The sequence below is a fragment of the Ceratocystis lukuohia genome (assembly GCF_044167205.1).
Source record: "Ceratocystis lukuohia strain C4212 chromosome Unknown Supercontig6_pilon, whole genome shotgun sequence".
Classification (NCBI taxonomy): Eukaryota; Fungi; Ascomycota; class Sordariomycetes; order Microascales; family Ceratocystidaceae; genus Ceratocystis; species Ceratocystis lukuohia.
Window position 1 is genome coordinate 1376136 of NW_027263525.1, and position 15643 is coordinate 1391778.

The 15643-nt window shown below is 45.0% G+C and overlaps 5 protein-coding genes across 5 annotated transcripts; 3 read left to right on the plus strand and 2 right to left on the minus strand.

Moving 5' to 3' along the window:
* Positions 1-64: 64 nt before the first annotated feature.
* HOO65_060323 (uncharacterized protein) lies at positions 65-685 on the minus strand (the record flags this gene model as incomplete). The annotated part of the gene is made up of 1 exon (XM_071001108.1): positions 65-685. The coding sequence occupies one exon, from the start codon at positions 683-685 to the stop codon at positions 65-67; it is 621 nt and encodes a 206-aa protein (XP_070857673.1).
* Positions 686-2489: 1804 nt separating this feature from the next.
* On the plus strand, positions 2490-3058 carry HOO65_060324 (Vegetative incompatibility protein HET-E-1; the record flags this gene model as incomplete). The annotated part of the gene is made up of 2 exons (XM_071004079.1): positions 2490-2630; positions 2699-3058. The coding sequence occupies 2 exons, from the start codon at positions 2490-2492 to the stop codon at positions 3056-3058; spliced, it is 501 nt and encodes a 166-aa protein (XP_070857674.1).
* A 2894-nt stretch (positions 3059-5952) lies between these two features.
* HOO65_060325 (putative GPI-anchored cupredoxin) lies at positions 5953-6474 on the plus strand (the record flags this gene model as incomplete). Its single annotated transcript, XM_071001109.1, has 1 exon — positions 5953-6474. The coding sequence occupies one exon, from the start codon at positions 5953-5955 to the stop codon at positions 6472-6474; it is 522 nt and encodes a 173-aa protein (XP_070857675.1).
* Positions 6475-7889: 1415 nt separating this feature from the next.
* Positions 7890-9825, plus strand: HOO65_060326 (Zinc knuckle; the record flags this gene model as incomplete). Its single annotated transcript, XM_071003785.1, has 5 exons — positions 7890-8367; positions 8440-8510; positions 8643-8715; positions 9131-9590; positions 9642-9825. 5 exons carry the CDS (start codon positions 7890-7892, stop codon positions 9823-9825), a joined length of 1266 nt encoding a protein of 421 aa, XP_070857676.1.
* A 2327-nt stretch (positions 9826-12152) lies between these two features.
* Positions 12153-12770, minus strand: HOO65_060327 (uncharacterized protein; the record flags this gene model as incomplete). Its single annotated transcript, XM_071001110.1, has 1 exon — positions 12153-12770. The coding sequence occupies one exon, from the start codon at positions 12768-12770 to the stop codon at positions 12153-12155; it is 618 nt and encodes a 205-aa protein (XP_070857677.1).
* Positions 12771-15643: the final 2873 nt, after the last annotated feature.

The window sequence follows — 15643 nt, forward strand, 5'->3', positions numbered from 1 at the left end:
TGGTACACTATAGACTAGCTACAGGGTGTTTCTACATTGCCCAATAGGAATAGCTAGGGCGTCATTATTGAAAAGCGCCCTCAGCGTCTTCATCACCTTTTCTACCAAAGTCAACCTGAACCCACCTGCCCAAGTCACAGTCTGTGCCAATTTGAAATGCCTCGATATACCGGTCGCTCATCTCTTCATACTCAGCGCAAATCTCCTCGGCATCCTTTCCAAATGAAGCTGTAATTAAATGATTCCAAGCTTCAGTGTCAGTTGGGTAGACAGTAATGTCATAAATTGAATGTTCGACAAAAGGGTCACGGCCGTATAATTTGATGGCTTCGTCAATCTTCCCAGAATCGACGCCATGGACATCGTAATACACGATATATTCAAGACTTTTTAGAGGGAGCTTGCTTTGGTCTTCCCAAACGCTCAGCACAGCTTCAGACGACTTGACAGTGTTACTGGGATTGTATAATTGGTCGATTTGAATGGATGGTAATCCTTCAGTAACATATAATCGAGCGTAAAAGTTGTCCTCCTCACTTGTGGCAAAGATCTTGCCAGGGAATGCACCATATGAGACTTCAATGCCAAGGTCACTGGGAAGGGAGACTTTCTTATCGCCTGCGATGGCTTGGGTGGAGAATATAGCGGCTATGAAGGCTAGCTGGAAGAAATTCGAAGGCCACATTGTGATATAGCGAGTATAGAATACGGAAAATGGCAAAATAGAAGATGACTAAAGTCCAGGGGAAAGATAGTTGTGTGATGAAAGAGGTAACGAGCAGCAGTGTGCTTTTCAGGCAGTGGCTTGCTACTGGGACTGGATCAGCTTTATAGATGAGCCAGGCTATATATATATACACAGCTAGATTTTATTTTGTCTATTTCCTAGTTGCACTTGTGATTATTCCATAAAATGCGTAAGCCAGTGGTCTATTAAAAATGACATGATTAGCTGCCTGGGCTCTGCAAAGAATAGGCCATTTCATGTAGCAAATAACGTAATAGCCATGGTCAGCTTTGGTCAACAGGATTGTGGTCTAACCAGCTTCTCGGCGATAGTGTACGACTATCATGTTTAAGCATTAATCTATATTTACTTGTAGTTCACAGAGCACCTACATATCGATACATACTTACACTTTGTACACATTCCAGCTAGCAGTAAGTGGGCCTAAAAATTGTACTATTCAGATACTAAGACGCCTATGATGCTCTTTTTACACAGAGCTGTCCCAACATAGTATCTCACCCCAAGCGCAGACAGATTTCTTGCTTCAACAACAACATGATATTCTTGTTACCTTTTTGACCTAATATGTGCTACTCTTTGTGTATATTGGTTAAATCAAAGGTGCTGTACATCTTCTATAAACTATCCTGCAATCAGATTCGCGCTTGCGTTGTAAGCCTACCAGGGCCACAAGGCGACTGACCGGAATTAAGACATAAATAATCAAGTATCTAGATTCATTTATCACCGATTTGACCATACGACCGAAATTAGTAGACCTCAAGAAGCCAATAGGTGGCCTATTCACGTCTAAGTCTATTCATTTGTCCTTCGATTTTAGGGCTGGAAAGCCTGGTGGTCGAAAGCGCGAGCCTAAAGCGAATGGCTCTTCTGAAGGGACCACAAGCTTGAAACTGGACCTCACTCATCGAAGCTTATACTGCTCACGGTCGTGCCTTAACTCTTGGGATAATCTCCAAAGATGAAGAACTCCAAAAAGAGCAGTTTCGTCATGGGTTCAAGAAGATGGAAGACAGGCATTACATAACTTGACCCAAAGGGTGGGCTGATGACCGCATTAGAGTTGAGTGGCTTCAAAGAGTCTATTTGCCTCAAATTATGCCCAACAATGAGTCTGATGCCAGATCAATCATTCTAGACGGCCATGGGAGTTATGCAATGGTAATATATCTTTTTATCCAGCTAGAGCCCATTGCTAACCGTGAAAAGGACTCCAGAGTGGGTGCCATATTTGAGGTCAAATGATGCAGCAAAATCTCGCCTCTACATTCGTGATCCCAAGCCTAATAAAACACCAAAAACCCATAGACGGTATGGCGTGATAGCCAAAAGGGTTTGAGGCATGGCAGCAGACATTAGCCGCATATGTCATGAGGATTTCTGGTCTGGAGGCGGAACCGGGTCACCTGAAAAGACAGAAGAGGAGGAAAGCCATACCTAATGCCAATTCCAACGATCGTTCCATGGCTGCAAGTGAAACTCTAGTAGTTGGAGAAAATATTTTCGAAAAAGAAAGTGAACAAAAGCTTGTTGTAGTAAATGACAGCTCTTCAGAGGAGTCAGCGTCAGAATCAGAGTCTGCTTTAGTTATTGAAGCTCGAGAGGAAACTATACCACATCAGCGAACTGCCAGGCCTGGGAGACTAGGCAAGAATAATGATTATTGAAGTTGTTTCTCTGTCCATCTAAGTCTTGTCTGAAGAGCGGATCTCAGCCGGTTCATATATCCATCACTGCCATGTTCTGGATCAAGCACATGGGCCTTGGAAAAAGACCCTTGATGTCTGATAATAACCCTAACGTTTGGGCGAACTGGATCAGGGTCAGCAATCCTCGCAACCCTAACTTTAGGTTAATGACGGGTTTGCTTGTCGAGAGGGTACGTACTGCCTGTACCTAAGAAAAATAATAACCAGCCGCTCAACTCTGCTAGAGAAAAGCGACAAGATAAAGAACTACATCGGGCCAGGCACCGAGGTAGTACAAGCAGTGAACACAGACGCCTACTTGGCTGGCCCGATCGAACGCTACCTGAATGGAGGCGGCCGAGCTGTTGAAGTCAGCGAGGAGATTATTGGCGAATGCTTTGCACAAGCAACACGAGTAACTCCGGTCTACATGACCTCGAAGACCAGAGCAAACGAGAAGACCTTCATCGTCAAAATCCCGGCGGCTGGTACAAAGGTCCCGAGGCAACTGAGGATGAGCTCGAGGCTCATTCCAACTCGCCTCCTGGCCGAAAAACCGAGAGCCACCGCTGTGCAAACACTGCGGCTCGAGCGAGCACGAAAGCAGCAGACCCCCTAAATGCTGTGAGGTGGAGCACGAATGTGTCTCTGTCTACTTCATCTGCCGCAGTCCACACCCAGCAGACTCTAAGCAGTGGTACGAGTCTGGTTTTCTTTGCTACTTTTTGTTTGTATTCGTTCTACGCGCTGTTTACTGTTTTGTTTCTTTGCTTGAGTGAACCTTACACAGGGTTAATTCTGTCCGGTAACCAGTCCGGCGTCGTTTGATCTCTGTGATTCCCGTAGACGTTAAATATATTCAAGTTCAAGTTCAAGTAGAGGAGCATCACAGGGCAAAGAGAGTCTAGAGAAAAGTGGGAAAGATCACGCGACATACCAGTAAGAGCGTTACGCTCTGTTCCGATCGTACTTCGCGAATCCGCCTGCCGCTGCCATTCCTCGCTTCTTCCTTCTAACTCTCTCTCCCGGTCTAGCCCTACACTGATGCCTGGGGCCAGTGCACGCTACAAAAAAGATCACGTGGGTATAGTCAATGCTCATAAAGAGAGTGGTTAGTGATATGATCGTCTTGTCGGTCGGAGCTGTAGGCACAGACGCGCGCTTAGTGAGAATTCGCTGGTGGGTTGTACGCGGCTGATTTCGTACAAGACTACTGTAGGGTAAGACTCTCCAGATCTAGAGTTTGATTATGCAGGATGCCACTGGTACATCTTCACTAGCTAGGGCAAGAGAGTAGTGTCCCATTTCCTCACTGACATAGATAACATGAGAATTCTGTGGAAACTTTTGAGCTTTTGAGACTGGCTTGGATCTGGTAGGCCACGGCAAGATCTTATAGGGACATAGTAAAGAACCAGAAACGGAAGCGGAAACAGAAACAGAGACTTGATTGCAAATCCAAATGTGCTTGGGGCTTTAAGAGCCACCTCCATACCCCCTGTTTTAGACTGGGGACCAGCGCTTTGATCAAGCAATTCTCCATGCTTGAGCCCAGCGCAAGGCAAGCGCTTGTTGGATAAAGACGAAGCTCATGTTTGTTGATTGGGTTGCTTACCGCAATCGGCGGCGGTGAATAGCAAGAAGTCCTGTGGCGTGGTGTGGCGCATCCGATATAGCCGCGATCTTTTTTTTATTTCTTTTTGTCACATATTTCATGGTTTTATACGGACGGACCCATGGCTATGGATCCTGGAATAAACAAAAGAAGCCCGTCATTAATCGACATGCTTCCGATTACAATTTATCAACGTAACAAAAATGCGGTTAGCACTATTACGCATGCTTGGAGTGCTCATGACAGAGGCTGGAGTTCGACCGGTCCGAAAGTTATCTAGCTCACCCCTGATATCTCATTGTTTCTAATGATCAAGTGTTGTAGTCTTGCAGCCTTGCGATTCATTGTCAGCCACTTCTCCCTATTCATTATCACCATTAAATACGCCGCACGTTGAGGTGGCGCCATTGGATGCATGAGTCTATTGGATCTACTACAGAGATATAACAGCGTACTCACTGTAATCCAACCAACAGCGGGACATTCCCTATCCTTTGGCTCTATCCAGCTTTGCGAAGCCGTGTATGCTTTTGTCATTATCGTCCGTCTTGTCCGCCGCAATGGCCGTATAAGTTCCCTCCGTATGTCGTAATCCACAGGCTAATCAATAACAACCTATGTGGTAAATTAATACTATGTCTTCTGGCTACTGGTGGGTTACCCACTGGCCTCTTGCGCATGGCCTCCCCTAAGTTGTAGGTGTTTTTTTTCGGATAGGTCAGTGCTCAAGACCGGATGCTTAACATCACAGAAAAGGGGAATAGCAAGGTCATCCAAGTCTAGTTATGAGTAAGTGTGCATAAATCCTAGTCCAGTGGACATGGCCAGAGCTCTTGGCACGAGTGGTGGGTTCTATAATGTAGACTCGCCTCACTCTTGGCCATAGCCGAGGATGCTCACATACTGTGCCCTGAGGTTGAACTTGGATTTAGCCAACCTCTACGGGAAACTACAAAGACTGGACAACGACTACTGTATTTGCCCTTGCCTGGCTCTTCGCTACCCTAATTATCTAGCTATTAGGCTGTTTTATCTGGCCAAATGTTAACTCGAAACTAGGTCAATTGTGAGCAATAAGGTAAGGGCTCGGCAGTGACCATCTAGCTGCATGTCTACCATCCACTATCACTCCGCTCTTTAAGCTTTTCGGATGCCTTTTATACGTAATTCTTTTAGTATCTCTGGCAGGAATAAAGGTAGAGTGTTGCTAGGACTATGGAGAACTGACCATGACTTGCCCAAAGCCTTGTAAATATTTGAGTGGCATGGTGTTCGGCTACTTTGTGAGAGTTGTAAGTTGGTATGCATGATAGCCGATTCTGTCATAGCGCCACGTGAGGCACCGGCAGTTAGATGCACTCATGGTCCTCATGCCCATCTTACATAGCCTAAATTCTAAACAAAGAAAGGGAATATCGAGTCTAGAGCAGACCGTTGATTGGCTAGTCCTACAACACCGGCGCACGTTTTCTTACCAACAATTCTTCCATGCTAAGGGCGTTGAGTTAACTCAAGCCACTATATGGCTTGCAATCCTTGACCTCGTATGCAACGATGGATATTGCCACCATCTAGCTTCACTCTAGGAGTTGCCATCATACGGCCCCCCAGGCAAACCATGTATCCAGGAAGCAATGGCCAAGGCCGTCTTTGAGGCCAGCGAAAGACCAAAGAACCTAGGGACTGAGTAGTCTGGAGATCTGGAGCTTGTTCAGGTATAAATCTCAAGCTGGCCGCTACCTCAAGACTTCATTCTCTTCTTCTTTCATTACACTCACCACTTCCATCTCTACACTCTTCCTTCTCTCTCAGCTTGCCTCTTTGAACCCCCCTAAGTCTACTCTACATCACTGCTTTTTTTTTCTTTCTTTCCATTTCTCTTCTTCCAAGCCTTCAACATGCGTTTCGCTGTAACCGCCCTTCTTGCTGCCACTGTCGTCATGGCATCCAGTGACTCTGATGACGACTATTATCCACAGACTCGAACTGTCTGGATTGGTGGCCAAAATAAGATTAGCCCCCAACAGCTGTGGGCCAATGTTGGTGACAAGATTGAATTCCACTTCTTGTCAGGCCTACACTCTGTTGTTGAAGCTAACTATGATGACCCTTGCGAGCATAATGGTGGTTTTGCTTCTGGCTACTTTGGTACTGCTGTAAGCGTTCATCAGAACGCGAAAGCCTTTGTCATTGAAATTAAGGATAAGAGTCCTCTTTGGTACTACGATGGTGCCGACGATGAATGTATGAATGGCGCTGTTGGTGTCATTAACCCGCCTGATGATGATGATGATGATGATGATGATGATGATGATGATGATGATTATATGATAATTGAGGCTTTCGAGCTAGCCGCCAGCACTAAAGAAAGCTCCTCCAGCCCGTCCGGGCCCAGAGGTGGTGTTATTATAACGTACTAGGTGATTCGTCACTAAAAGTCTCCGGACTAGTTCAAAAAGTGTAGGGCACCTCCAGTACCACGGTTGCTGGACCCGAGCCCATAGGACATGTGTTTCTTCGTTTGCGTTTAGAAGACAAATATTCAAATATTATTGGTTTATATAGTAAAATTTCGACTCATTTTTCAAGTGTACTGCTCGAAGATTTGGGGTCCTTGCAGTCCAAGGGGTCGATGGCATCGTGACCTCTACCGGAGGCGTCGGAGTCTGTAGCGGCACATCAAGCTTTGAGATGACAGAAGGATGAGAAATCATAAGAGCAGCTGCCTGTAGTCAATAAGTAAAGCTGTAAAGCGTTATGAGTGGGCAAAAACCGTTATTAAGCACGAGATGGTCCTACTACAGGAAAGTGTTCGACAACTTGAACAAGATAATAAGACAGCGGGGCAGCACGAGAGAGTGAAAGGGACTAAGATATAGAAAGAAGGGCCTTGAAATATAGGGGGAGCATCACAATCAATTGATCAGACAGATATTGATGTGCAGGTAATAGTTGAATCCTCGAGAGGTGATCGAAGCTATTACTGCTGACAGTCGTGCCTTAACTCCTGCCATGATCTCCAAAGATAAAGAACTCCAGAAAGAGCAGTTTCTTGGTGAATTCAAGAAGATAGCAGACAGGCATTACATAGACGGTATGGCGTGATAGCCAAAAGGGTTTGAGGCACAGCAGCGGACATTAACCGCACCTGTCATGAGGATTTCTGGTCAAGAGAGTCAGCGTCAGAATCAGAGTCTGCTTTAGTTATTGAAGCTCGACAGGAAAGCATACCACATCAGCGAACTGCTAGGCCTGGGAGACTCGGCAAGAAAGTTGACATTCTGTCGGAACAATCTACTGAATTCAGATTTTTGTTCCGACACATTCAATAGATAAATCAATAGCAAACTTGAATGAGTTTATTAATAGTGAATATTGGAGGACGTACTGAATGTCCTAGAAAGAGGAGAAGAAGGGATAAGTGATTACTGAAGTTGTTTCTCTGTCTATCTAAGTCTTGTCTGAAGAGCGGATCTCAGCCAGTATATATATATATCACTACGGGCCCTTTTTGTCTGATACTAACCCTAACATCTGGGCGAACTGGATCAGGGTCAGCAATACTGGAATCCCTGGCTAAGGTTACCGTTGAGAAACCTAACACGAGAGTTCCGGATGAAGTTCGGATAAACAGATAAGACGTGATCCTTATCGGAAAAAAAAGGGGCTAATATATATGAAAAGTGGGAGGCGAATTTTATCCTCCAACTTCAGGCGGAAAAACTCTAGTATTTGCTTACGGAGAGTTACGACGTCTGAAACGAGTAAAAAGCAAAAGGACGGAGATCTGGCCAGACGGATTTTAGAACTTGGCTTGAACAAAATTTTCAGGGTCATGGTTAAGGATACGAAGACCCTGAAAGGGGTCTACGATAAATCGAACAAGGCCCGTCCCACGGACACGATCGACGAAGCATTCGAGGATATGGACAAGATATTGCAGAATCCTCTGAGGAAGGATGCCACCATTCTGCAGAATTGGATGTACTTTCAGACAGTGTGCAACGAACATCTCCATAGCTCCGATGAGGACGAGAAAATGGTCTTTCGTCTCTTCTTGTGTCGGCTGCCACAAGAATACAGGGAGGTAGCCAAGATGTGTTGCCGTGAGGACACCAAGACAGACGATGCGGTAAAGCAACTGGAGATGATCCGGAGAGCAAAGAAACCGGATAGTCAAAATAAGTCCAACAAATCAAAATTGAAATGCTACAACTGCGGCAAGGAAGGCCATCTGAAGGCCGAGTGTTGGTCAAAGAAAAAGAACCAACCAAAGCAGAAGGCGAACCAAGCCACCGAAGAGAAACCATGCAGTAAGTGCTCCCAACGCCATAACTGGATAATTGATTCCGGGTGCTCATGTCATATGACAAAAGAGCTAACAGTGTTAAAGAATCCCAAGGAAACGAGGGAGACAGTCAGGATGGCGGATGGGAGTTGCATTGGGGCATCTAAGGTTGGTTCGGTAGAGTTCAATATTGAAACTAAAAGACTTGAGTTGTCCAAGATTTTACATGTGCCAAAATTATCCGAGAATTTAATATCGGTAAAGGCCTTAATGAACCAAGGAAAATCTGTTCTGTTTAAGGACATGAAAGTTGCGATTGATGATGGCAAAGACAAGATGGTCATTCCATTGCGCAAAGATGATACAGTTGCCAGTATGTGCTTGCTAGCATATGACGAATTGCATCGGAGGTTTGGCCATATCAGTGACAGGAGGCTGAGGGCGATCAACCCAGAGAAAGCACCTCCTAGACCAGAAGACTTCGGGTGTGAGCACTGCTCAAAAGGCAAGATGACAAGAAGCCATGGGAGTTCGTCAGTCTCGATGCCAGCAGAAGAGCCAGTTGACAGTGTGTCAATAGATGTATCCGGCCCACACGGACCTAGGGGGAGTGAATCCCTACTACTAGGATATGATGAAAACGTTGATGGCCGATATCCATGCTAGGAAAGTCCGTGTTACAGAATCAGTGCATTTCTTTGAAAGTTTTGCACCTACCCCTGATAGTGCCACATTAAGATTGTTCTTGGCGGCAGTATGTCAATATGACATGGAGTGTCATCAGATAGACGCATGTAATGCGTTTGCCCAGTCAAAGATCAAGGAGGAGGTTTACATCAAGCTACCTGCGAATGCCAAGTGCCCCAATGGGATGGTCGCGAAACTGGATCGATGGCTATACGGGCTGAAGCAGGCAGCATACCAATGGAATGAAGATTGCACCAAGTTCCTTAGATCTATGGGGTTCGAAAACATGGTCATGGAACCGTGTTTACTATACCATGCAGAACGGAAAATGTTGGTTCTGCTGTACGTGGATGATATAACCATAGCATCACTAGACAAGAAGTCGATAAAGTGGTTCAAGGATCAATTCTCACGGAGATTTGTGGTCAAGGATTTGGGAGCAACCACCCAGATTGATGGAATACAAGCCTCGAGAGATAGGTCTCAGAAAAGGCTATGGATTAATCAAAAGCAGTACATCCAAAGAATGGTAGACAACGCTGGATTTGACAAGCGGAGAAGGTAGGTCTCCGATTCGTACATCAGTGGGAGACTGGCTGGATATTGAACCAGCACAAGACGACGAAGAGATCTTGGACCCAAGGGATTATCAGTCGATTCTGGGCAAGATAATGTACCCGGCCATGATGACGAGACCGGATATTGCATTTGCGGTGTCGAGCCTTGCGCAGGCGTCCGCGAGACCAACACCAAGGCACTTGGCAGGAGTGAAGAGGGTGCTACGATACATGCGTGACGCCGTTGAATACTCCATTTGCTTCGAAGCGCGCCAAGGGGGGATGGATATTTTTGGATATAGCGATGCCGACTATGCGAATGCAAATGATCGGAAGTCTGTCAGCGGGATGATTTTCGTTGGGCTGGGGGGAGCGACAAGCTGGAGTTCAAAGAAACAAGCAGCGATCGCAACGTCAACAACGGAGGCTGAATATATCGGGCTTACACCATGTGCCAAGGGATCCACCTACGACGGATACTCAACAAAATCCTGGAAATCTTCAAAACTGGAACGAAGGGAAGTCAGACATTGTGTTTGAACAACGAGACACTAGTTCCAGGAGATAACCAAGCAGCAATTAGAATTGCAAAATCCCTGGGTGTGAAGAAAGCAACGAAGCACATCGACATACAGCACCATGCAATCAAGCAATGGATTAAGGAAGGTCAAATTGAGATCGGATATACTCCAACAGCGAAAATGGCTGCAGATGGGTTGACAAAACCGCTTGGTCCTCAGAAGATGCTAGAGTTGATGATCGGGGTACGAGATCCCCGAGCACAATGGCCAGAGGTACCCACTTCTCCGGAGCTCCGGGAAAGTGGGGGGGATGTTGAGAAAACTTCCACGAGAGTTCGGGATGGAGTTCGGATAAACTGATAAGACGTGATCCTTATCGGAAAAAAAGGGGGCTAATATAAATGAAAAGAAGAGTAGCAATTTTTTCATCAAGATAGAAATATGATAATTAAGGACCAATTTCGACAGTAATAGTGTTGGATGAACAATATGGAGGATAAGTATTGTGGGGAATCTGCCTTCAGTCGTCGGATTGACCCTGGGTAAACCTAAGCATGAATACTCCGGCTTAGTTGTGCATGATAGAAGACCTTAACACGTTAGGAAAAGGAATAGAGAGACAAGCTTCACCAATTCCATCAATCTGTATACCAGCACGGTTCCACGTGCGGTTGTACAGGATTACGGGTGACTTCATAAGTGACAAAACTGAATTCAGTAGATTGTTCCGACAGTGATGATGATTTTTAGTCCCTACTAAAGCTTTGGTTCCACTTTAGAAAGATGCATGACTACTTGATTAGCTAGGTTGTTGTTAAATTGGCTATGTAACTAGTTCAATTACTTGGTGTGTGAGGCATAAAGTTTTAGGTGTAAATAGGAAATCTATATGATGCGAATGGGAATTCTCCATGTAAAACTGACCAGTGTTAGGGCTCTGCCTGTGAGTGAAGGTTACACGAGCCCTATAGAATATACGCTCAGAATAAGCGCATAAGACACGTCTATATCAGCCCCACAGTGCCATGATAGAAACTCCGTGCTTACTTAGGAAACGTTCATAGTTTCCTCCGTTTCCTCTTTAATGTTGAAATGTTTGATTATCTCCGAACCTGCTTGTATGACTATTCTAAAATCCAGAGTGTGATAACTAGAAAAGACCTATAATCGCATCCTTGATGTGAAACTATGGGCTCCTAGGGAACCCTGCTGGCAACTCTGGCATAAGTCTCAGATCAGGCACAAACATCAGGAACTGCTAAGAGGCCTTCTCTAGCTCGGAAATAACTCAGGGCCGGGTCTGAAATTCAGTGTCAGTATTGCTCCAGTCAGAGCAAGCAGTAGACCCAGGCCAGATGCACTAACAGCACTAATCGACATGCTGGAGTACGCATAGTAACCCGGAGACCTTGCTCACCCCCACAGGAACTTTAACAATCCCTACTCCACATACCCACCATACATCAACAGCCATGGACGTAGGTCAATGGTCGGAGTACAGGATCTAGGAGCATCATGATTATGAGGACCCGATTTTCCGGAGCTCCAAGACAGTAGGTGGGGTGTTGAGAGAGCCCCCGTGAGCGTTCCAGATGAGCTTCAGGTGAAGAGATGAAAACCTAGCTTATCAGAGAAAATGGGGTGTTGGTATGAAAGCAAGAAGTACTGAAGGGACAGTGAGAATCCGAATGGCTGTGAGTAAAAGATATTTGAGGATCAATTGTAACAACAGTAGATGAAGGGCTTTAGAATTGGCCAAGCTGATGTACAATTCCGACATCTGATCAATCATTTCTGTCAGAGCCCTCACGCAGATATCAAATAGGATATGATCAACTGTGTAGGAAATCCGTGGTGGAGATCTGTAGAGCGCAGAATGTCTGGAATTAGCTGTGTCCAGCTCTCTGAGAAACGCATAGCCCTAAAGTCCCTGTGTCTATCTATTGAATAGTTTTCCTTCCCTGTACCCTCATTCTTCCTTGTACACTGTAGACTAGCTCCAGGGTGTGTTTCTACGATGCACAATGGGTATAGCTAGGGCATCGTTACTGAGAAGCGCCCTCAGCGTCTTGATCACTTTTTCTACCAAAATGAATCCTAACCCATCTGCCCGAGTCACAGTCTGTACCAATTCCAAACTTCTTGATATACCGGTCGCTCATCTCTCGATACTCAGCGCAAATCTCCTGGGCATCCTTTGCAAATGAAGCTGTAATCAAATGATTCCAAGCTTCAGTGTCAGTTGGGGAGACATGAATGCCATAAATTGATTGTTCGACAAAAGGGTCATGGCCGTATAGTTTGATGGCTTCGTCAATCTTCCTAGAATCGGCGATTTCGACATCATAGTACACGAAGTATTCAAGACTTTTTAGAGGCAGCTTGCTTTGGTCTTTCCATACGCTCAGCACAGCTTCATACGACTTGAAAGTGTTACTCGGATTGTTCAATGTTTCGATTTGAATAGATGGTAATCCTTCAGTAACGTAGAATTGAGCGGAAAAGCCTTCGTTACTTGTAACTATTTTCGTTCCACGAATTATTCCGTTAGAGATTCCAATGCCAAGATCACGAGGAAGAGAGACTTCCTTATCACCGGCGATGGCTTGGGTGGAGAGTATAGCAGCCATGAAGGCTAGTTGGGAGAAATTCGAAAGCCACATCGTAATATAGCGTGTATAGAATGAGGACAATGGCGAAACAGAAGATAACGGAAATTCAAGGAATAGGTAGTTGTCAATATGAAAAATGTAGTGAGTAGTGTGCTTTCCAGGTAGCGCCTTGCTCCTGGGACTGAATCAGCTTTATAGATCAGCCAGGCTATATATATGCACCGCTGGGTTTTCTTTTCTCCACTTCCCAATTGCACCTGTGATTATTCGATAAAATCCTCGGGCAAGCTGTCTGTCAAGGTTGATATAATTAGTAGGCTGGCCTATGCAGAGCATGACCCATTTCATATAGCCAATAACATGATACCCATGGCAAGCTCAGATCCAGAGGATTGTGGTCTAACCAGCTTATTAGTGGTAATGTACGACTCTCATATCTCAGCATTACTCCATAATTACTTACAGTGCGTGGAACACCTATTTATCAAGCCCTATAGCCTGTGAATACTCCAGCCAGCAGAATTTGGACCCATAAATCAAGGTATTTAGATACTAAGATGTCTACAAAGTTCATTTCATATAGAGCTGACCCTAAATAGCAGCTAACCCTAAGCGCAGCTTTTATCCCTTCTTCAACGACATCATGATACTAGAGTTATCTTCCTGGCCTAACCTGAGCTCTTCATCATGTATATTGGCTAAATCAAAGATGTTACAAATTCATCGCTTATTGTTGATGTTGCATTTGATGGGTAAATTGCCAAGTGTTGACCAAGACACCCAAAACAATGTAGCCGACAATTGGATTGAGCTCCTCGTTTCAACTACCCAATGTCTACCAAGCACCTGAAATATCTTCATGCTACTTGGGACTACTTGACATGCCCATTTCTTTAGCTTCTAGACGTGTTCTTGCATTGTAGCGAATACCCTACAGCTTTGAACCGGACCGACCAGCCCCTTGTTCTTCATCATCTCAAAATTGGTTTAGTCCTTGATTCCCGCGCAAAGAACAAATCCCCATTACTTCAGTCAGTAGTACGAGATTTCGATCACCCATAAACTCAAAGCCGATTAACACGGTACGGAAAACCAGAGGAAACCCTGAACTTTGATGGTGAAGGTGAGAGGAAAGTGGTTTCTCCACTCGATGATAGTGCTGTGTCTGATGTTGGGCTGCATTAAAATATAAATCATAGCATAGAACAACATGCAATCAACTGGGGCTAATTAGTATGATCTTTTCCTAGATCTTGAACTTTCTACTGAGCTTCTTTGTATGATGCCCGATGTGGCCACAAGTTCCACAGATACTCCCTCGGCCTAGGATATACTAAGTGTCTAGGGCCAAGGTGACAAGCGAGACAGGGGCACAGAACGAAACTCAGACCAGACGTACTGTAAAAAAAAAGGGACTTGATGAAGGTAGGCAGGCAGTGGCAGTAGTCGCTACGCTACACCGAGACCCTCGCTGAATGTCAAAATTACAAACAACTGATACAGATGGAGATTATGCGGAAACGTGATGCTTGGTAGAATAGCACGAAAAGAATGGTTCTGTAGCCATTGCATTCGTATTCAAGCAGATGGATCCCCTTCACGCAGACCATTGTAACATTTGTACTGCCATCGCCTTTGCTAAAAAAGCTAAGGAAGTGACAATAGCCGTCAGTTTTCTCTTCTGTCTGTATAGTAATGTGCAGATAGTTTCCTGGGTCATGTAGCAGTTCTGCTTAACGATGTATGGATCGGCTTAAGCAGCTGTTTTGGCCTTGATTCATTGTTGTTTATAAGTGGAATGAATAGCGTTGTGGAACTCTACTCCTAGAACAGGGTTAGACTTCTAGTAACATACGAAAATTCTCACACGTGTCACAACAGATAACTAAGAGCCAGATGCCAAGACAAAACAAGCAGTGAAGACTCATGATGCCAAGGATGCCAGCTTCAGGCCATCCTAGGACCCTCACGTCATGTGCTAGTGCTAGTGCTTATTGTGAAATTCTGTGGACTGGCGGAACTAACCTTATATTATGGAGTGTCTGCCTCGGGTAAACCCGAGTAGGAGATACTATGACATAGGTGTCTAGTAATAGAGCTTAACTCCTCAACAAATCAGTAGAAAATTAATACTGCACAACACTGTATATCTGGGCTTCCGGTCAAGCGACCCTCTGTCGTGAATTTCTATTTTGCGTAGATAATTCCAACTTTACTCTCCTAGGACTGAATAAAACCTGTGAGATGTGGTTCAACCACAAGGAAGTGCCATGGTATGCCTGGGACATCATATCACTATAGAAGTCGAGGTAATGCCAGGCAAACGCTGGCTAGACACCGATATGAAGCACATGGCAAGTAAATCCATCGTGCTGTGATTCATCATGCATCGCCCAGAAGAGGATGTTAGTCCCAGGGTAAGAAGTGACGTGACAGGAGTCCCAGGGCAAGAAGTGACGTGACAGTGACTCTAGGGAATCCTCATCAGTTGCAAAAGTCTGAACGGTTTAATGTGAAACAGACAGTGTTCTTGGGTGTCTATGTTTCAAGAGGGAACATTCTGTAGAGAGGGGAAATCAATGACGACAGAAGATGCCAATAGGCTGGCTGTACTGTCAATTTGATATCTCGGAAACCTTAATGTTAATTGTGCTAACGTGCTTCACAAGCATGCGCCGCACTCTTTCCTCTCAAATCTAACCTTTCACTTGATCAATCTATTCTTCAACCATTCAATATGTCAACCGCAAATAGTGAGGCTGAAGCATTTCTTGTTTTTCAAGTCCTTCAACATAACCCGAAACCAAGTATCTCAAGCGCTGCAAACCTCCATAGAATCTCTGATTATAGGCTATGCCGCCCGCAGAAGGGCATTAAATCACGTCGACTATCTGATCATGGGGAATGGGGAACAGATCGTTTCT